A 19,755-nucleotide genomic window follows, 5' to 3' on the forward strand; every position below is an offset into this window, starting at 1 on the left:
GTAAACTTACAGCTATATATTGTGTACGAGTTTGTTTGGTATGTATCTCACGCTCTTTTTTATTTTGATTCAAATATAAAAGATACATATTCTATAAAATAACAGATATATTTTAAGCTTTTTGTATATCTGGTTTTGTGTTATTGTGCATTTATGTATCTCTTGTTATTTCGGATCTGGATAATTTCAGGCTTAGATACATAGTTATACATACATGATACTTTTTTCAATATTTTGTATCTATTGTTATCTGTTTAACTCTTGTTTTAAAGTTTTAGTAAAATAAGCATACTAAAGATATATGTTAGTAAGTTTAAAGATACATATAGTATATGAGGGGCATGTTATATGTATCTCGCATTATTTATTTTTTTAATTCAATTATTTAGCCCTCGTACGTTATATCGTTAATCCAAACGCCGGAATAACGTAACAACACTAAAATGTTCATTGTAATTACTTCAAGCAAAATCAAGAAAAAATAATAAAAAGGTCGTAGGAATCGTTTATAACTGAAAACGAAATATGGAAGAAATTTTATTTTTAAATGTGGAATAACAAACAAATTACCTATTTTCATAGAATTTAATTTAATTTTTACCATTATTAGTTAGGTTAATTGCTAAATTAAAGGAACTTTAACCGCTACAACCCTTAAATTATGCAAACTAGTTTAATTATTAAATGTATCTGTAGGATGTATCTTATGTTAGTTATATGTATCTTCAATGGCAATACGTTAAAAAAATTAAGATGTATTTTATCGCACAAAAAAAATTAACAAGAGATACATATATGTACTATCATGCACATTATGTATATTTAACACTACTAATATGTATCTTTGGTACGTTCATATCACTAAAACTAAAGTATCAAGAGATACATAAATATAAACAATGTGAACCAGAGATACAAGATGCAGAAAAAATGTATCTAATTAGACCAAATATGTATCTCGGCCTACTAAAAATAACAAAAATAGAATTACGTAAAATAACAATTAATTTTACGTTAAATGCATAGTTGAATAGTCAAGAGACAAATAACTACTTTTGAAACATTAAAAAAGATACAAATATTTTTTTGTTTCTTTTCGCATAGAAATTGAAGGAATGCTCAATGACATACTATGTCATAACTGAAATAAGAGTACACTTGTCCATACAACGATTCAATCACTCTTATAGCCTTCGTACGTTATATCGTTAATCCAAAAAGATCGTAGGAATCGTTTATAACTGGAAACAAAATATGAAAGAATTTTTGCTTAAAAGTGTGGAATAACAAGAGATACATTTATATACACCTAATTTATGTACAAAAGTATTTTGTTACATCAATATATATATATATATATATATATAAATGCAAGAGTGTTTTGGAGACTAAGACTCCAAAATCATTACTGCTAAGGGCTCCTAATTTAAAACAATTGCACCACTCATTCAAGTAAAGTCCTAATAATAAACAACTATATACAAATAGACATTCACTCGAACACCTACGTTACATTATCCTTACATAAAGTATATCACAAATAAAGGCATAAAAGAGTTATTTGGTTAGTGTCTTTATTGAGATTCTTGATGTCACTCATCTATTTGTTCATAGGTCGAAAACAACTAAAAATAGTACATGGAATTTAACGTCTGTTTGTAATTATTCAACATTCTTCTTTCTTTTTTTTTAAAAAAACGAGAACAATATTAAGGAAAAATTACCTAAAAGAATCTGTACGATTTATCTCACGGTAGTTATATATATTTTCAACGGCAATATGTTAAAAAATTAAGATGTATTTTATCATACAGAAAAAATTAACGAGAGATACGTATATGTACAATCGCGCACAATATGTATCTTTAACACTACTAATATGTATTTTTGGTATGCTGATATCACTAAAACTAAAACACCAAGAGATACATATATATACACAACCCGAACCAGAGATACAAGATGAAGGAAAAATGTATCTAGTTAGACCAAATATGTATCTCAGCCTACTTAAAATAACAAAAGATAGAACTACGTAAAACAACAATCAATTTTACGTTAAATGCATAATTGAATAAACAAGCTATAAATAACTACTTTTGAAACGTTAAACAAGATACAATTTTTTTTTGTCAGATCTTTTTTCGCATAAACAAGATACAAATCTTTTTCGTCAGATCTTTTTTGCCAGATCAATTGCAAGGAATACTCAATGGCATACCATGTCATAACTGAAATAACAGTACACTTGTCCTTGTAAATTTGTCCAACCTTAACTTCATTATTCTTGCAACCTGTAATGATCTTGTTTCCCTTCATATCGAACAACGGCAACGAAATGAGTTTGGGTGATTATGGTATAATATTGTTAATCCAAATGTCGGAATGACGTATGAAAACTGAAATATTCATTGCAATTGATGAAACAAAATCAACAAATAAAAAAAAAAGGTCGTATGAATTTATTTTGATGGAACGTATGAACTTTTTGCAACCTGAAAACTGATTATGGAAAGGTTCTTGTTTAAAATGGTGGAATTACAAACTAATTACCATATATCGTGGAATATTATTTAGTTTTTACCATAATTAGTTAGGTTAATTGCTATATTAATGCCAGTTTGGCTGTTACATCCCTTAAAACATGCTAATTAGTTTAACTAATACATGTATCTGTAGGACGTATCTAAATTAACTTATATGTATCTTCCAAGGCTAAATGTTGGGATTTAATAAAATTTTGAAAATAGCTGGGATTTTTAGTAAGTATTAGTAAACATGTCGTTATATATGTAATTTTTACAAATATTTTTTGAAAAATGTTTTTCAATTTTCGCATGTTTGGTTGGTTTAAAAGTTTTGAAAAATGTTTTCTAAATCAACTTATTTTCCTCAAATCTAAGAAAAATGATTTCCCTTAAAAGAGTAAGGAAAATATTTTCCAAGACTCTCTTTCAACCTCACTCTTAAGTTTAAATGTTCATACAACACTCAAAATCACCTATCCCTACTCCGATCCCAATCCCCCCCCCCCCCCCCCCCCCCCCCAATCCAAAAATATATATATATATTTCAAATTTTTTGCTTACCTCATCCCCCTACCTAAAACTCAAACCCCTACTCCCCTACCACCACCACTACCTCCAAAAAAATTAATTTATTTTTTGAAAGATTTTAAATTTTTCTTTACGCCACCCTCACTCTACTAACCCGACCCCCACCCCTACCACCCCATTAAAAAAAATTATTTCAATTTTTTTTTACCTCATCCCCTAACCTAAAACTCAAACCTTTATTTCCTTCAAAAAAAAACGTATTTAATTCTTTTTTTTTTAATTCAAACTTTTTACTTTCCCTCCGCTACCCGACCCCACCCCAACCCTACCCCTACCAACCTCCCCCCTTTTTAAAAAAAATATTTTTTTCTTACCTCACCCTTACTCCCCTACCCCAACCCCCAATCTTACTAGCCCCCTCCCTCAAAAAAAAAACAAAATTTATTATTAAAAAAATATATTTTTTTATCACCCCGATCTTACTACCTATTTTGACAACCTCAACCACCACCTACCAACACCCTCCCCCAAAAAATTTATTTAAAAAAATAAATTCAAAACATTTTCCTTATCCCACCCTTCTTATCCTATTCGTTCTTATTATTTTTATTAAATATATACAAATACTTTTAGAAAATATATACTTAATCAAATTGCATAACGAACACAAGAATATACGTAAGAAATAACTTATTTTTCTAGAAAACGTTTTTCCTCCTTTATATCGAACACACCCTAAAAAAGTATTTTTCAGGGTCAAAAATAATTTTCTAAAATGTATTTTTACTATTTAGCTAAACACTAAAATATATATTTTGAAAAATATTTTTTCATTCATCAACCAAACACTAAAAAATAATTTTCAGAAAATATTTTTCATCCACCGACCAAACATAAGAAAACAAGTAAGAAATCAACTTATTTTTCAAAAAAACATTTTCTAGAAAAATATTTTTCATGAAAAACATTTTCATTCATACCGAACACACCCATAGAGTGTTATTCTATATGGTGGGCCAACTCCCAATTTTATCTGATAAGAAACTTCCAGAGTTAGCATTATTGAAATTTTTCATTTTATTTTATTTGTAGAGAATAAAAGTTTAGTATAGCTTTTTGGCCAATTGTAAATAGTACAGCTGAAAGGTAGTTTTTCAGTAGTAGCATATTCCTTTTAGTATATAAGGAAGTTTGTACATTGTAATTATCATCGCGTTTTTTTTTATAGAATATCACAAGTAAAATTTTCAAATTTTCTCCTTTCTTCCAACAAGGTATCAGAGACCTAGGAGCTCCATTTTTTTTATATCTTTCTTCTTCTTTTTGTTCTTTCACCCTCCACTCTATCATTCATGACTGCTCCTGAAAACCAAAGCACTATTATTGTCTCTCCAGCAATAGCTCCTTCCTATCCTCACTACCTTCACCCTTTTGATTCCCCGGGGATGATGTTGGTCAACTCACTCTTTAATGGAAAAGGTTTCGCTGGATGGAAGAGATCTGTTGTAATCGCTCTTTCGGCCAAAACAAGCTTGGATTCATTGATTATTCCACAACAATACCTGCTTCCACCTCACCTTAATATCAATCCTGGAGTCGTTGTAAAAAAATGGTAATCTCTTGGTTACTTAAATCCCTTTCACAAGAAATAGCAGAATCTATAAAACTGCAAAAGAAATATGGAAAGAATTAAAGCCCATATTTGGCCAATGTAATGATGAACAATTATATAACTTCAAAAAGAGCTTAATGATATAGTACAAGGCGTTAATTATATTACAGGTTACTTCACCAAAGTAAAAAAATTATGGGATGAACTTGATGCTCTGAATGCTTTTTATTTTTGTACTATTTTTGTACTTGTGAAGGGAAGGTAAAAACAACTATAACACGTCAGAATACTTGCCTTATTCATTTCTTAATAGGTCTCAATGAAGCATATTCAGGTATGAGGAGTAGCATTTTGATGATGGGCCTCTCCAAACTGTATGACGTGCTTATTCTCTTCTTATTTAGGATAAAGTACAGAGAGAGAGGAATATGTGGTTTCACACCCTACAGAGGAAGCTTTAATGGTAAACAACTAGAAGTTTCAGACAAGGTTTTCTCCTTAGAAATTCCCCACTGGAGATGGGAAATTCAATGCTAATTTTTGCGAACCCATAAGAGAAAAATTTTGCACTCATTTCCATTTAACTAATCATATGGTTGACAATTGTTGTAGGTTGATTTATTTTCCCCAGATTTTTAGTTCACAAAGTCTAAAAGAAACCCCAACTACAACAGCACTACAGCTCAGGTTGCAATTTAGCAGTCCCAAATAGGATAATATTTCTCTCCAAATCAATCCTCACAGATGTTCCATAGATGAAAGATGCTAAACAAAGACAACAAAGTGAGCAACATTCAGATGTCGATGTCTTTTACAATTGTACTGGTATCATCACACCCTTACTAAACCCTACTATTTTTTCCTTCTCTTCTCATGTTGATTCAAACCCATGGATACTTGATTTAGGCGCTTCTGAGCACATGACCTATGATTCTTTCTTGCTTTTCAATCTATCTCCTCTTCCTTCTCATATTATTCGGTGTCTCCCTAATTTCCATAGATTAAAAGTTACTCAATAAGGTAGTGTGGGTTTACTACCTGATATGGTTTTACATAAAGTTCTATATGTCCCTGAATTCAGATTAACTTGTTAACAGTCCACAAATGCACTACATAGCTAACCAGCATACTAATTTTCTCATATTTTTGTGTTATATTGCAGGCCCCTTCTGTGAAGATGGCAGTGGTTCTTGGTGAAGTCCAACGAGGTCTTACCTTCTGAAAATAACTCCTCTCAAGTCAAGCTCAGTACCCTCACTCACTACCTGTACTCAAATGACCCATTAATTTCTAAGTCTTTCTGTAATGATTCAAAGTTCTTAGGAGTTTCCAGTTCCTTTTCAATTCCTTCAAAGCTTTCAGCTACTGATATAAGTTTATGACACACAAGATTGGGGCATTTTCCTATATCTAATATGAAGAATCTTTCTCTATTTAATTCAGTTTTTATATCTGATTTTGTTTTTCCCTGTGATATTTGTCTCAAAGCTAGGCAGGCTAAATTGCCTTTTCATTCTTGAATCATTTCTTCTAAATCTATCTAAACCTGTCAAATGGGTCGGACGGCCCATTCCGGCCAATTTAGCCCGGCCTAATTAGGTGGCCCGACCCGATCTAGCCCGGCCCGGCCCGGTGGACATCGAGTTACTGGGCTGTCGATCTCGGGATGGGTCGTCTCAATAGATGGGCCTGGTGGACGGGCCCAGTTCCAAACCCGGACCAAGCCCATCGGTTAACCGATCCGGTTCATTAATTTTTTTAAAATATTGAGTGGGATGCTGATTGGGCTAATTCCCAACGGTCAAGTGGACCGCTGGCCCAACGACTATAATGTTGTTTGGGTCAACCGGCCATTTGGCCAAATTTGATCCTTTTTAAAGAAAAAATAATTCAAATTTTTTTCTATAAATACCCCCAATTCTAAAATCATTTTTCACACAAATCTATTCTCCCAAATCTCAATCTCTCACAAATATTCTAATTATCTCCTAAAGTGTTCAATTTTATTTTTTTTAATTTCGCAATTACAAATACAAATGAAAGTTTTTTAAAGTCGCAACTTTTGGATACTTTCAAAATTTGGTATTGTCGTTCCATCTCTTACTTTTAATTTTTAATTAGTGTATTAATTGTTGAATATTTATTTTTATTATTTTGTGTATTTTGAATATTTTTTAGTTTGATTTATAATATGAATAAATTAAGAAACCCCAGTAAAAATATAAAAAATTTTTATCCCGGAAGTGGTAGTGATAGTAAAAAATGAATTGATGGCGTTTCAAGTACTAGATATACCCGTATGCTCCGATACCGATTAGTCAACCTTTTGAGAAAGAAATAGGTGTAGGTGCTCACGATATGAATTATACAGAAGTTTAGAAAAATTATGGTATAGAAGAAGAAAATGAAGCAGATGCGGTTAATTTAGACGAAGATGATGAAAATATTGGTGAGACACCCGTAGTAGGAAATGCTAATGTTAGATCTGAATTGGTTAATCTTCTTCCCTGTCCTCCCTGTGCCCCAAGACCTCGTAGAAGAACTAGTATTGCAAGAAATTTTTTTTACAGAAATAGAAGGAGAAAGTAAAGGGCAATGCAATATTTGTGAAATTATATATGAGCATAAAACCGAAAGCAATAAAGGGGGTATGGGTTTGTTGATGAGACATTTAAGAGATAGACACGCTAGAGAGTTATGTATTGCACAAGGTGGTGAGGCTGTTGGTAGGCCAACACAAACTGATTGAACCCAACAAGCGGTCAATTAATTAAGAATTATAATAAAATGAAGGACCGAAAAGAAATAGTGAAAATGATAGTTGTGGGTTGTTTGTCTTTCACTTTTGCTTCTTCGAATGCGTTTATTCAATATATTCAAGCAATTTATAATCCTATGTTTAGTGGTATTCGTAGAAGTACTTGTCGGATCGATATTTTTAGATTCCATGCACAATATGTTTAGTATTTATTTATATTATTAAAAAATATTCAATGTAGAATTGCTCTAACTTCTGATTTTGGTCGTGCTATTAATAAAAATAATTATTTAACCATTATTTGACACTGGATAGATAATAATTATGTTATGCAAAAACGTATACTAGCTTTTTTGTATGATGAAGATCGTAGACATATTGAAAAATTTATTTCTGAATCTATTACTAAAGTTGCAGAATATTATGGTATTGAAAGAAAAATTTTATGTATTGCTTTTGATAATGCATCTAACAACAAAGCTGCTATTGACAAGTTAAAAGTTAACCTTTCTCCGTTGTTACCTGAAATATTTCATGTTAAGTGTACTTGTCATATATATAATTTAATTATAAAAGATGGTCTTGAATTTTTTGAACTTTATATTGGAAAGGTCCGTCTTGCTGTTGGCTTCATTCAAGAAAATAATCGAAGATGTAAAGTGAGAGAATTTAAAGTTAAATGTGAACAAAATGAACTTAGACCGATATTAATGCCTGAAGAATGTGATACTAAATGGAATGCTACTTATACTTATTTAAAAGCTTGTCTTGCTTATAAAGTTCCTATTATTCTGGTTCTTTTCCTGAGTGTATGCTACATGATTCTGATTGGGCTGCAATTGATGATCTTGTTAAGTTCTTGAAAAAATTTATATAGCTACGGTTGAATTTTTCGGTGCTTATTATCCTACTGTCTATAATATATTAGCTTATTTAGCCGACATTTCTTGTTTGCTTAAAGAATATAAGAATAAAGAAGTTTACAAAGAAGTTGTTGGTGATATGTTTGCTAAATTTTAAAAATATTATCCGCTTTTCCCAATTTACTTGGTTGGTGTTTTACTAAATCCATGTATGAAATATAATACTATGTGCGACTTTAGTTCTATTATTTATAATTCCTTAGAGATAGAGCCTGAAGAAAAATTAGATTTGTTTATGGCTATGAGTGATGCGAACATTTACATAGAAGCATTATATAACCATTATGCCGATTTACTTGATGTAGCTATACCAACAAATATCACTCTAACTGCCACTCCTTAAGCTCCCGAGAAGTCATCATCTCCTAAAAGGTCGGCACATAGTGGTTTTTCTGATTATTTTATGATTTAAATAGTTGGGACTGGGTTTTTCCTTTAACATACACAACAAATTATCGGGAAGAACTAAAGTATTATCTTCGACAGTCGATAAATGATCGTAGAGCAAGGATCAACGCATTGGTTGGTGGAAGAATAACGAAAGACAATATCTTGTGTTTTCAAGATTAGCTAGAGATATACTGAATGTTCCAATGTCAACCGTTGCATCAGAGAGCGCTTTTAGTCAAGGACGACAACAACTTGGAGACAACCGACACTTATTGAGAAACAGTGCTATGAATGTTCTAGTTTGCTTTAGAAATTGGATTAGAGCGGAACAAAGAAATCAAGGAATGGAGGTGGAGCCGAAAGACGAACAAAATCTTGAAGAAATTCCAACTTCAAGGGAGAACTCAGCACAATCAAGTTCAATGCATGATTTTAACCCCATTGATTTTTACTATCCTATGACAGTTTTCGTTAATATTAATATGCACGAGTTGGAAAAAATGATGTAAAATTTGTAGATTTTTCATTCATGTAAATTATAAGTTTTGGATCATTTTTCAATCAATAAAATATAACATCATTCACTCCATACTTTGTAATTTTTTTCATTTAAATTGAATTTCTAGTTTGAATTAAATACTTTTGATATATTACTATCAAACTTTACACTAAGTAATAAACATAACAAACATATATACAAATTTATACATATATTCTACATATATACACAAGTGGTATTTCAAGTAGTATATATATAAATATATATATATATATATATATATATATATATATATAGATATATATACTATATATGTTGTATGTATATTGTTTCAAGTGGTATTTTAAGTAGTATATATTCTACATATATGTCTATATATTTTCTATAGACTAAAATAGTATATATTTAATATGTATAAGTTTCTAAAGTAGTATAATATGTAATGTATATATGTTAATGTCTATAAGTTCTTCATTAAAATTGAATTTCTACTTTGAATTAAATACTTTTAATATATTACTATCAAACTTTACATTAAGTAATAAACATAACAAACATATATACATATAATGAAAAAATAAATATCCTTTAAGTTCAAATATAATGAAAACATATAATGAATATATGTTCAAAACTTCGAATATTATTATATTAAGTAGCATACATTGTAATTTTGTGTGTATATATGTATTTTCTAAAGTACTATAACATGTAATGTATATATCTTTCAACTTTCAAGTGGTATTTAAAGTAGTATATATTCTACATATATGTGTGTATATTTTCTATAGACTCTAAAATAGTATATATTTAACATTTACATGTCTATATGTTTTCTAAAGTAGTATATATATATAGTTTATATATGTTGTATGTATATTATTTCAAGAGGTATTTAAAGTAGTATATATTCTACCTGTATGTGTATATATTTTCTATAGGCTAAAATAGTATATATTTAATGTATACATGTGAATATGTTTCTAAAGTATTATATGTAATATATTGTACGTATATATGTCTATATATTTTCTATAGTTACTAAACTAGTATCTATTTAAAGTATACATGTGTATATGTTTTCTAAAGTAGCATATATTTAGTGTATATAATGTTGTATGTATATTATTTAAAGTAGTATATATATTGTATTGTACGTATATATGTGCATATACTTTCTATATAATCTAAACTAGTATCTATTTAAAGTATACAGGTGTATATGTTTTCTAAAGTAGTATATATTTAGTGTATATATGTTGTATGAATATTATTTAAAATAGTATATATATTGAATTGTATGTATATATGTGCATATATTTCCTATAGAATCTAAACTAGTATCTATTTAAAGTATACATATGTATATGTTTTCTAAAGTAGTATATATTTAGTGTATATATGTTGTATGTATATTATTTAAAGTAGTATATATATTGCATTGTACGTATATGTGCATATATTTCCTATAGAATCTAAACTAGTATCTATTTAAACTATACATGTGTATATGTTTTCTAAAGTATTATATATTTAGTGTATATTTATTGTATATATATTGTTTAATGTATTTAAAAATGTATATAGGTGTGTATATATTAAAAAAAATATGTAAATTTGAATTTATTTTCTTTTAAATTTTGACCCATTTTGACTGGTTTTGATCGGTCAAAACCAGATAAATGTTAAGTGGGCCGGTTTCGGTCCATTTGAGCAATTTTCACTGTTTGGGCCCAGACCGAACCGGCCCGTTAACACTGACCCAATATCGGACCGGCCCATAACCCGATTAATTTTCATGGGTTGGTGCCGATTTGAATCGGACCGACCCGGTTAACAGCCATAAATGTATCTTTAATCTCATTCATGTGGCTACTTGGGGTCCTTATGAGGTATCAACGCATGATTGTTATCGATATTTTTTAACTATTGTGAATGATTATAGTAGGAGAATTTGGACCTACCTTCTTAAAACTTAGAGTAATGCCTTCACTGTTTTCAAAAATTTTATCACCTTAGTGGAAAAACACTTCAATACTAGTGTTAAAATTATATGATCAGACAATGCTAAAGAACTTGGTACGAGCTTGAACAACTTTGACTTTCTTGCTTCTAAGGGAATACTTCATGAAACTTCTTGTGTCGCCACACCACAACAAAATGGTATGGTCGAATGTAAACACAAATACCTTTTAGAAACTTATCGTGCACTCTTGTTTCAATCTCATTTACCCATTACTTGTTGGGGGAGTGCCTTCTTACGACCACTTATTTAATCATTCGATTTCTTTCTCGAGTGATAGACTCACACACACCTTATGAATTACTTTTTGGATTTTCTCCTTCTTATGATTCTTTAAGAGTTTTTGGATTTGTTACGTTGCAACACTTTCCCATACTAGGTCCAACTTGATTCTAAGGCTATCAAATGTGTTTTTTGGATTTCTTTTTAATCAAAAAAGGATATACATTGCTTGATTTGGAGTCCAAGCAGATTTTGTTTTACAAGAATGTCAAGTTCTATGAACATATCTTTCCCTTTTCCACTTTATCTCCTCAACCTAGCCTTATTCTATCCATCCCTACCATCCTTGATGACATTGATTCACCCACTCCATCTTTTTTTTTTCATCTCCCGTGGACCCTGATATTCCTAATTCTTCCTTGATGTCGTCTCTTCTCCTAATTCTCCTATTCCCCCCCCCCCCCCATCCAAGCTGCTCCACCCTCTCCTAGGAGATCATTAAGACATTCTCATTCTTCTAGTTACTTAGCCGATTATTTTTGCAACTTTTTTTACTATACTGATCTTCACTCTTCCTTTTTTTATGCTACTTTGACTGCCTCATCCTTTTTTTCTGCTATTTCCACTTCCAATAGATATCTTCTCACCTCTACATCGCAGATTTTTAACCTACTACTTTTCACAAGCATGTCTCACCGTTGCTGGCAAGAGACAATGTCAACTGAAATTGCAGCACTTGAGGCTAACAATACTTGAAAGGTTGTTGAACTCCCTAAGAAGAACAAATCACTCCCATGTAAAAGGGTTTACAAGGTCAAATATCTTATTGATTAGAGTGTAGAATGCTACAAGGCTCCTTTGGTTGTTCGAAGGGATATTCAAAGGGAAGGGGTTGATTATACCGAAACTTTTTCACCCATGTCAAGATTACCACTGTAAGATGTTTGTTAGCAGTTGTGGTTAAAAATAATTGGAATATATTTCAACTTGATATTAATAATGCCTTTCTCCATGGCGACTTACAAAAAGAGGTTTATATGAGGTTTCCTCCCGGCATGCCCCCACCCACTCTCAATCATGTTTGTAAGTTGGTCAAATCTTTATATGGGCTTAAGTAGCCCAATAAGCCTAAGCCTCAATGGCCCACCATTATTGGTTCTCTTGAATTTGTTCGATACTTATGAGGTTGTTGTCTCAACTTTGTAGGCTTATAAAGATATAAAGTCTTATTTTATATGGTGGGCCAAGCCTCAATTTTATCTGATAAGAAACTTCTATAGTTAGCATTATTGAAAATTTTCATTTTGTTTTATCTGTAGAGAATAAAAGTTTATTATAACTTTGGCTAAAACTGTCAATCGGGACGGTCTGCCCCAACCTGATACCGGCCCATTTTCTTTTACCAGGCTCAGGTCCAGTCCGGTTGCCCAAGTTAATGGGTCGATCTGTATCGGACCTAACAGTGAAAAAACTCTCGATGGCCCATCACTGGCCCAGTTAACTATGTGGCTAGTCTAACTGGTCTTGGACCGAGTCAACTTGGTCCAATTCGATTAATGGGTCAGTTATCGGTCCTACACATAAAAAAGGTTAAATTTGAAATTTCATTGTTTTTTCAATATATACTATAGATACATATATATACTACTTAATACTTTAAACAATATACATACAACATATATACATTACATATTATACGACTTTAGAAAACACACACATATATAATTCAATATCTACTAAAAAAATATACACACACATGTACATTCAACTTATACTACTTAAAATCCTACTTAAAATAATATAAATACAACATATATACATTATACTACATTAGAAAACATACACACAAATATATATACAATATATAGTTATATACTACTTGAAATAATATACATACACATATATACGTTAATATTATACGACTTTAGGAAACCTACACACATATATACACTCAATATCTACTTTAAAAAATATACACACATATGTGCATTCGGCATACACCACTTAAAAGACTACTCGAAATAATATACATACAACATATATACATTATATATTATACTACATTAGAAAACATACACACAAATATACATTCAATATATAGTTATGTACTACTTGAAATATACATTCAATATATACTACTTAAAATACTACTTGAAACAATATACATACAACATATATAGATTACATATTATACTATTTTAGAAAACATACACATATATATACATACAATATATACTACTAGAAATACTACTTGAAACAATATACATTTAATATGTACTACTTAAAATACTATTTGAAACAATATACATACAACATATATACATTACATATTATATTACCTTGAAAAACATACAGACATATATATGTATAATCAATACTACTCATACAACATATATACATTACATATTATACGACTTTAGAAAACATACACACATATATACGTACAATAAATATTACTTAAAATAATACTCATACAACATATGTACATTGCATATTATACGATTTAGAAAACATACACACATATATACGTACAATAAATATTACTTTAAACAATATACATACAATGTATATACATTACATATTATACTACTTTAGAAAATATACACACATATATACATTCAATATATACTACTTTAGAAAATATATAAACATATATACATACAATATATATTACTTAGAAATCAAAACACTACTTTAAACAATATACATACAGAATATACACATACTACCTTAAAAAAATATACAAACAACACTTATACATTACATACTATACTACTTTAGAAAATATACACGCACATATACATACAATATATACTACTTAATATAATAATACTTGAATATATATTCAAATATTAACATACACTACTTAAAAGATAAACTTATAGAGAATTTTTGTATGTCAATACTAGTAGCTTAAATAATATTTGTTAATATTATTTTTCAATTTTCATTGTATATATATTTGTTATGTTTATGTAAAGTTTGATAGTAATATATTAAAAGTATTGAATTCAAATTAGATATTCAATTTAAATGAAAAGAAGATGTAAAAAGTAAATAAATCTTATATTTGATTGATTGTCAAATGATTTAAAACTCATAAGTTACAAGATTACAATTACATCTCACTTAAAATGAAATATAAAAAATTCAATAGATTAAATAACTAATTAACAATTCTACAGATTTGCATCATTTTTTCTAACTCATTCATGTTAATTAATGAGAATTGCCTGAGGAATGTCAAAATCAATGGGGGCCAAAGTCGTGCATCAGACTCGATTGTGCTGAGTTCTGTAACGATCCAAGACTATCCCCTAATCGTCACGCGGTGCTTAGGACCACAAATGATCCCAAGCCAACCCTTATACTGGCATAACTCGTGAGCAACTGAATAAAATACACAGATCCGAAAGAAAATGTGGAAGATAAATCTTTTCTGAATATGATCAATACAAAACTATATTAAAATAATTACAACTCTGATTATACAAAACAAGACTGGAATCAAATATATCAATTCTACTGACTGTCTATGAAGCCTCTACCAGTATTAACTATAGGTGGCAGGACATGACCCTCAGCTATCCCGAATCAATACGACTGAATAAAGAAAATAAAGCGCTACTCGAACTACGACTGCCTCGAACCCTTAAATCAAAAAATCTCAGCACCTGCTGACTGGAAGCTGCAACTGTCTAATTATGATGTGCACGCTACAACTTGTACCTACATTATTAAACAATGTAGTACATAGACGTATATATGAATCAGTACTTTTGAAATATACTGAGCATGTGGGGGTGAATGCATAAGTAAAAACAATATCTCAATGTCCATATAACTTATAAAGAATGCATGCTAATTGTAAATGACTCACATTAGCTTGAATAACTGAAAGCTGAAAATCATAAATCATGAATAATAAAACATACTATATAAATCTTGTGAGCCATAACACTTAGTTCTAAAAGTTGTACTTTTACTCTTTCTACTAGTGGAATAAGTATAACTGAAGTTAAGTCTGTTTTCAAATCATGCAGGCTAAGTGTAGAAAGGACTCACCTTTATATCTGTAAACTGAAAGCTGGAATCTCATAGCTAATGTCTTATGTAAAATAATACCTGAATAAAATTGTGAGCCTTTACACTTAATTTTTAAAAGTTGTTCTATTATTCTATTTTAGGACTTAAGGTTTAGGGATTTTCTTCTAAAAACTTTTCTGTTATTCTTTTTTGCTAGAAAGGTTCTTCTAACCGACATACACCATGTGAGTTATCATGGTGTCCAACGTCTAGTTCCCCTAAGAGAAAAACCTCACATTGGGGAGATGTGTCATACTCTTGCCAAGGAGCATAACCTGAGCCGAGTGATCACAATCTGTATTTGCATTCATATAAATAGAAATAATCTGAATTTGTACCTACATTGGTCGTAGTTCTGGGCATGTGAACTAGGATATATACCCAACTCGGTGCTAAATACTACTCTCTTTAATATGTATGCTCATTCTGTAGAAAATCCAACTTAAAACTAGCATAAGGGTTTATAATGAAAACTAGTTATGCATGTGTCTGTTTAAAACTGTAATCAAAACTAACTGTGTAGATTCCGTATCTTAGCTTAGGATCAAAAGATCAAATCTTTTCTTAAAATTTGAATATAAACTAGGCCTAGGGTGCTTAAAAGCAAAATCTTCTTAAGATATCAATACTTAACTTAGGGCTTAAACCCCATTCTTTAACTCATGTCAAATCATCACAAGGTTCATGCTTGATAATCAAAATCTGAAAATTTCTTTAACAATTCTAGTCAAGATAATGAAATTCAATTTTCAATATATGTAAAACCAAGCCAAACGTATGGACATGTGAAAATAGAGATGCAATTCAATACCAAATCACTTGTAACTTTATAAACATCAAATAATGACAATTGGGTATAAACCATATACTACAAATCATGTATATTCATGTAAATTTAACTTTAAAAGCTAGTTTTAGGCACAAGGAAGAAAGGAGTATCCTTGTTCATAACCTCACATACCTTATTTGATTAATTGGATGTAAAAGCTTAAACTTTGAATCTCTAATGGTGTTCGTGAAGCTTCTTCTTGAAGTTCTTGAATTAGGAAGCTTGGGTTCTTGCTTTTTTAAAAGAAAATTTGATGACGTTCTTGGTGTTCTTGAGGGGGCTAGGGTTTACTTGAAGAGAAAAAGATGAATATGATGTATCTAATGTTTTTAGGAGCTGAAATTATGTGTTATGGACTGTTTTGGGTGAGGGGAATTGACCAAAGTGACCCTAGACCCTTTAGAAACTGAAGCAGCATGTGAAATAGCTCTGTATCTCATTGGCTATTGCATTAGGTACAACAACGTGTCGCATCGCTCATAGCATCGAGAAGACCGGCGCCCCGCGCTCCAATCGCATCGGCTTACTACCTCACACGAAAAATGTCATAACTTTTCACTCGGGTATCGTATTAAGGCAAAATTGGTATCGTTGGAAAGATAATTCAATTATCTACAATTTGGTGGGTCTTGAGATAAAAAATTCTACATATATAAAAAGTTATACACATTCAAAATCGACTCTTGTAGAATCAAATACAAAGATTTAACTGAATCAAAGACTCTTAGCTCAACTTCGCTCTAAGTGATTCCTATGAATATCTTTCACCTTGAAAACACTTCACATTCTAGGATAATGATAATGAAACTTATGCTCACATGGCAATCATTTGAATTGGAGCTTATACGCATAAGAACGACGGTTAGAATTCTAGCACAAAAATATGGGGTGTTACAAGTTCTTCCTTGAAGCCATAATTTCATTAAGATTTTGTTCATCTGTCGGCTCCACCTCCATTCCTTGATTTGTTCGTTTCACTCTAATCCAGTCTCAAAGGCAAAAATAGAACATTCATGGCATTGCCTCCAAATGTGTGTCAGTTGTCTCCAAGTTGTTGTCATCCTTGACTAAAAATGTTCTCTGATGCAACGATTAACATTGGAAAATTCAATATATCTCTAGCTAATCCTGAAAGTATAGAATTTTGTCTTTCATTATTCTTCATCAATCCAGCGCGTTGATCCTTAATCTACAGTCCTCTATGAGTTGTTAAAATAATACTTAAGCTCTTTCCGAGAATGGCTTTGTGTGTTGAAGATGACACCCTATTTCAAATATTTAAATCAAAAAAGTGATTAGGATAATTGTTTTATGCCTGTTTTTTAGAAGACGATGGCTCCTCGGGAGCATGGGAGCGAGAGTTGGAGTGATATGTGCCAGTATAATATCATCAAGTAAATCAACATTGTTGACACCCAATTTCGATTCTCCTTTTCATATGATTAATTTTCGTATGTTTCTTAGTCCTGAATACTTTATCAAAATGACACTTTTTATTCTTTATATTAATTTCAGTAAATTTGGTGTAAAGAAATAATTTTTTTTACTTTCTTATTTTTTTTATTTTATCTCATATATATATATATATATATATATATATATATATATATTATCGCAATAAATATTTAAATATTAGTATGTTAACTTTTACTTTTAATTTCTAAATAGGATTTTATCATATTGTTATAATATTTTCTAAATATGGTTAAATTTGTACGTATACATATATAATACATACATTGTGAAATTTAATTAGGACGAAAGAAGCATTATTAAATTAATTAAGTGAAAATGAGTGAGGAACATTAAATTTCTTACGAATTTATTTCACTTGTCCACAATCTGAGTCATTTACTCTCATGGTTTTAAGCTCAAATAGCAACCCAAACAATAATTTCTGGCCCAATTGCAAAAAAACCCATCCAACTTTATCCAAAATTACCAAACAAAAACCTTAATCTCTCACACTTCACACCTCTCGTCCAAACTCAATCAAACTATGATCTTTTTTCCTTATCTGCAAACAGCAACCAGCTCAGACCACCGAATAATGGCAAGTTTCGGTGGTCCTCACCTTTTCTCCCTTTTGCCCTCTCTATTGTGGAGTTAATGTTTTATAAAGCATTTTATAGTGCAAAGAATAAAGGAAAAAAAAATATGCGTTACCAAGGAGATGAACCTACATATCGGTTCCAAATGAAAAGATAAAAGTCTATAATAAACTTGATTTAATTGTACTTTGGTTTAGTGATAATTTAATGCCATTAATACTCTTCTTGCAAACAGTTTTTAGCATCCTATATAAACACATATCTTTGGAGAACAAAATACACAACTAGAAGAAACAAAAAATATTTTTCTCCTTTCCTCTTCCTAAGTTTCTTATTTTGGGAAATTGATTTAGGCAACCTCCAAACTTTCAGACACGAGTGCACGTATTTGGAAGTAGCTTTGGAACCTTGGGGAGCGACCATCTAGAAGGATTTGCACCGGAGTTGGGCCGAAATCGCTTTCAAGGCAGCGGCTTACCATGACACAGTGTTTGTGACAACTCTTTTACTATTATTAATTCAGTTCCAATATCAATATTGTAGTACTTTTTTCAACAATTTGAAAGCGATTTCCTTTACATACAATATTGATAAATAACTGTTTATTTGAACAAAACTTTTCCTGGTTTATCAAAAATTGAGCCACTGGAGGAAAATAATTTTAAAAGTTGGTCACAAAACCTTTTTATTTTCTTAGAATAATTAGAAGTTGATTATGTTTTCTTTAATGATGGTTCTACTACTGTTATGATTGTTGATGAATTTGATAAAAAAAAAAGGATTAAAAAGGATAATATAAATGCTAAAGGGCATTTATTGAGTCATATGACTAATACTTTTTTTTTATTTACTTGTTACTAACAAATCTACTAAAGAAATATGGGATAATTTGCAAAACTCAAAACAGGGGGGACAAAATGATGTCCAAGTCCATCTTGTTGAGAGTGATGAAGTGATTACGGTAATAGTCGTCGAGACAAACTTGGTGTCTAACAAGACTGAGTGGGTGTTGTACACTAGGGCTTCAAGGCATTTCTGCGCCAACAAAGAGGTATTCCATGAATTTGAGGAATCCATCGATGGCGAGTGCGTCTATATGGGTAACTCCACTACTGCTGGAGTTATGGGTAAAGGAAAAATTTCTCTTAAATTAACTTCTAATAAAACATTAATATTGAACAATGTTCTATATGTTCCCTCTTTCTGTAGAAACTTAGTTTTTGGAGCACTTCTAAATAAAGTTGGCCTTAAACTTATTTTTGAAGCTGATAAAATGATGAATTCTATGTTTTTAAGCTCGAATCTT

General features: G+C 30.6%; 1 protein-coding gene across 4 annotated transcripts; it reads left to right on the forward strand.

Annotated features, from left to right (window-relative positions):
* Window positions 1-4,159: 4,159 nt before the first annotated feature.
* On the forward strand, window positions 4,160-6,139 carry LOC107866092. Of its 4 annotated transcripts, none has more exons than XR_007053704.1 (3): window positions 4,160-4,668; window positions 4,982-5,493; window positions 5,831-6,139. XR_007053704.1 is itself a non-coding variant. In XM_047409504.1 (3 exons), the coding sequence occupies exons 1-3, from the start codon at window positions 4,409-4,411 to the stop codon at window positions 5,863-5,865; spliced, it is 354 nt and encodes a 117-aa protein (XP_047265460.1). In that variant the 5' UTR covers window positions 4,168-4,408; the 3' UTR covers window positions 5,866-6,139. The 4 variants fall into 4 exon arrangements, 1 of the variants encoding a protein (XP_047265460.1); XR_007053705.1 differs by having other exon boundaries at window positions 4,163-4,668; window positions 4,982-5,131; XM_047409504.1 differs by having other exon boundaries at window positions 4,168-4,668; window positions 5,073-5,131.
* Window positions 6,140-19,755: the final 13,616 nt, after the last annotated feature.

The sequence above is a fragment of the Capsicum annuum genome, chromosome 3, assembly GCF_002878395.1.
Source record: "Capsicum annuum cultivar UCD-10X-F1 chromosome 3, UCD10Xv1.1, whole genome shotgun sequence".
Classification (NCBI taxonomy): Eukaryota; Viridiplantae; Streptophyta; class Magnoliopsida; order Solanales; family Solanaceae; genus Capsicum; species Capsicum annuum.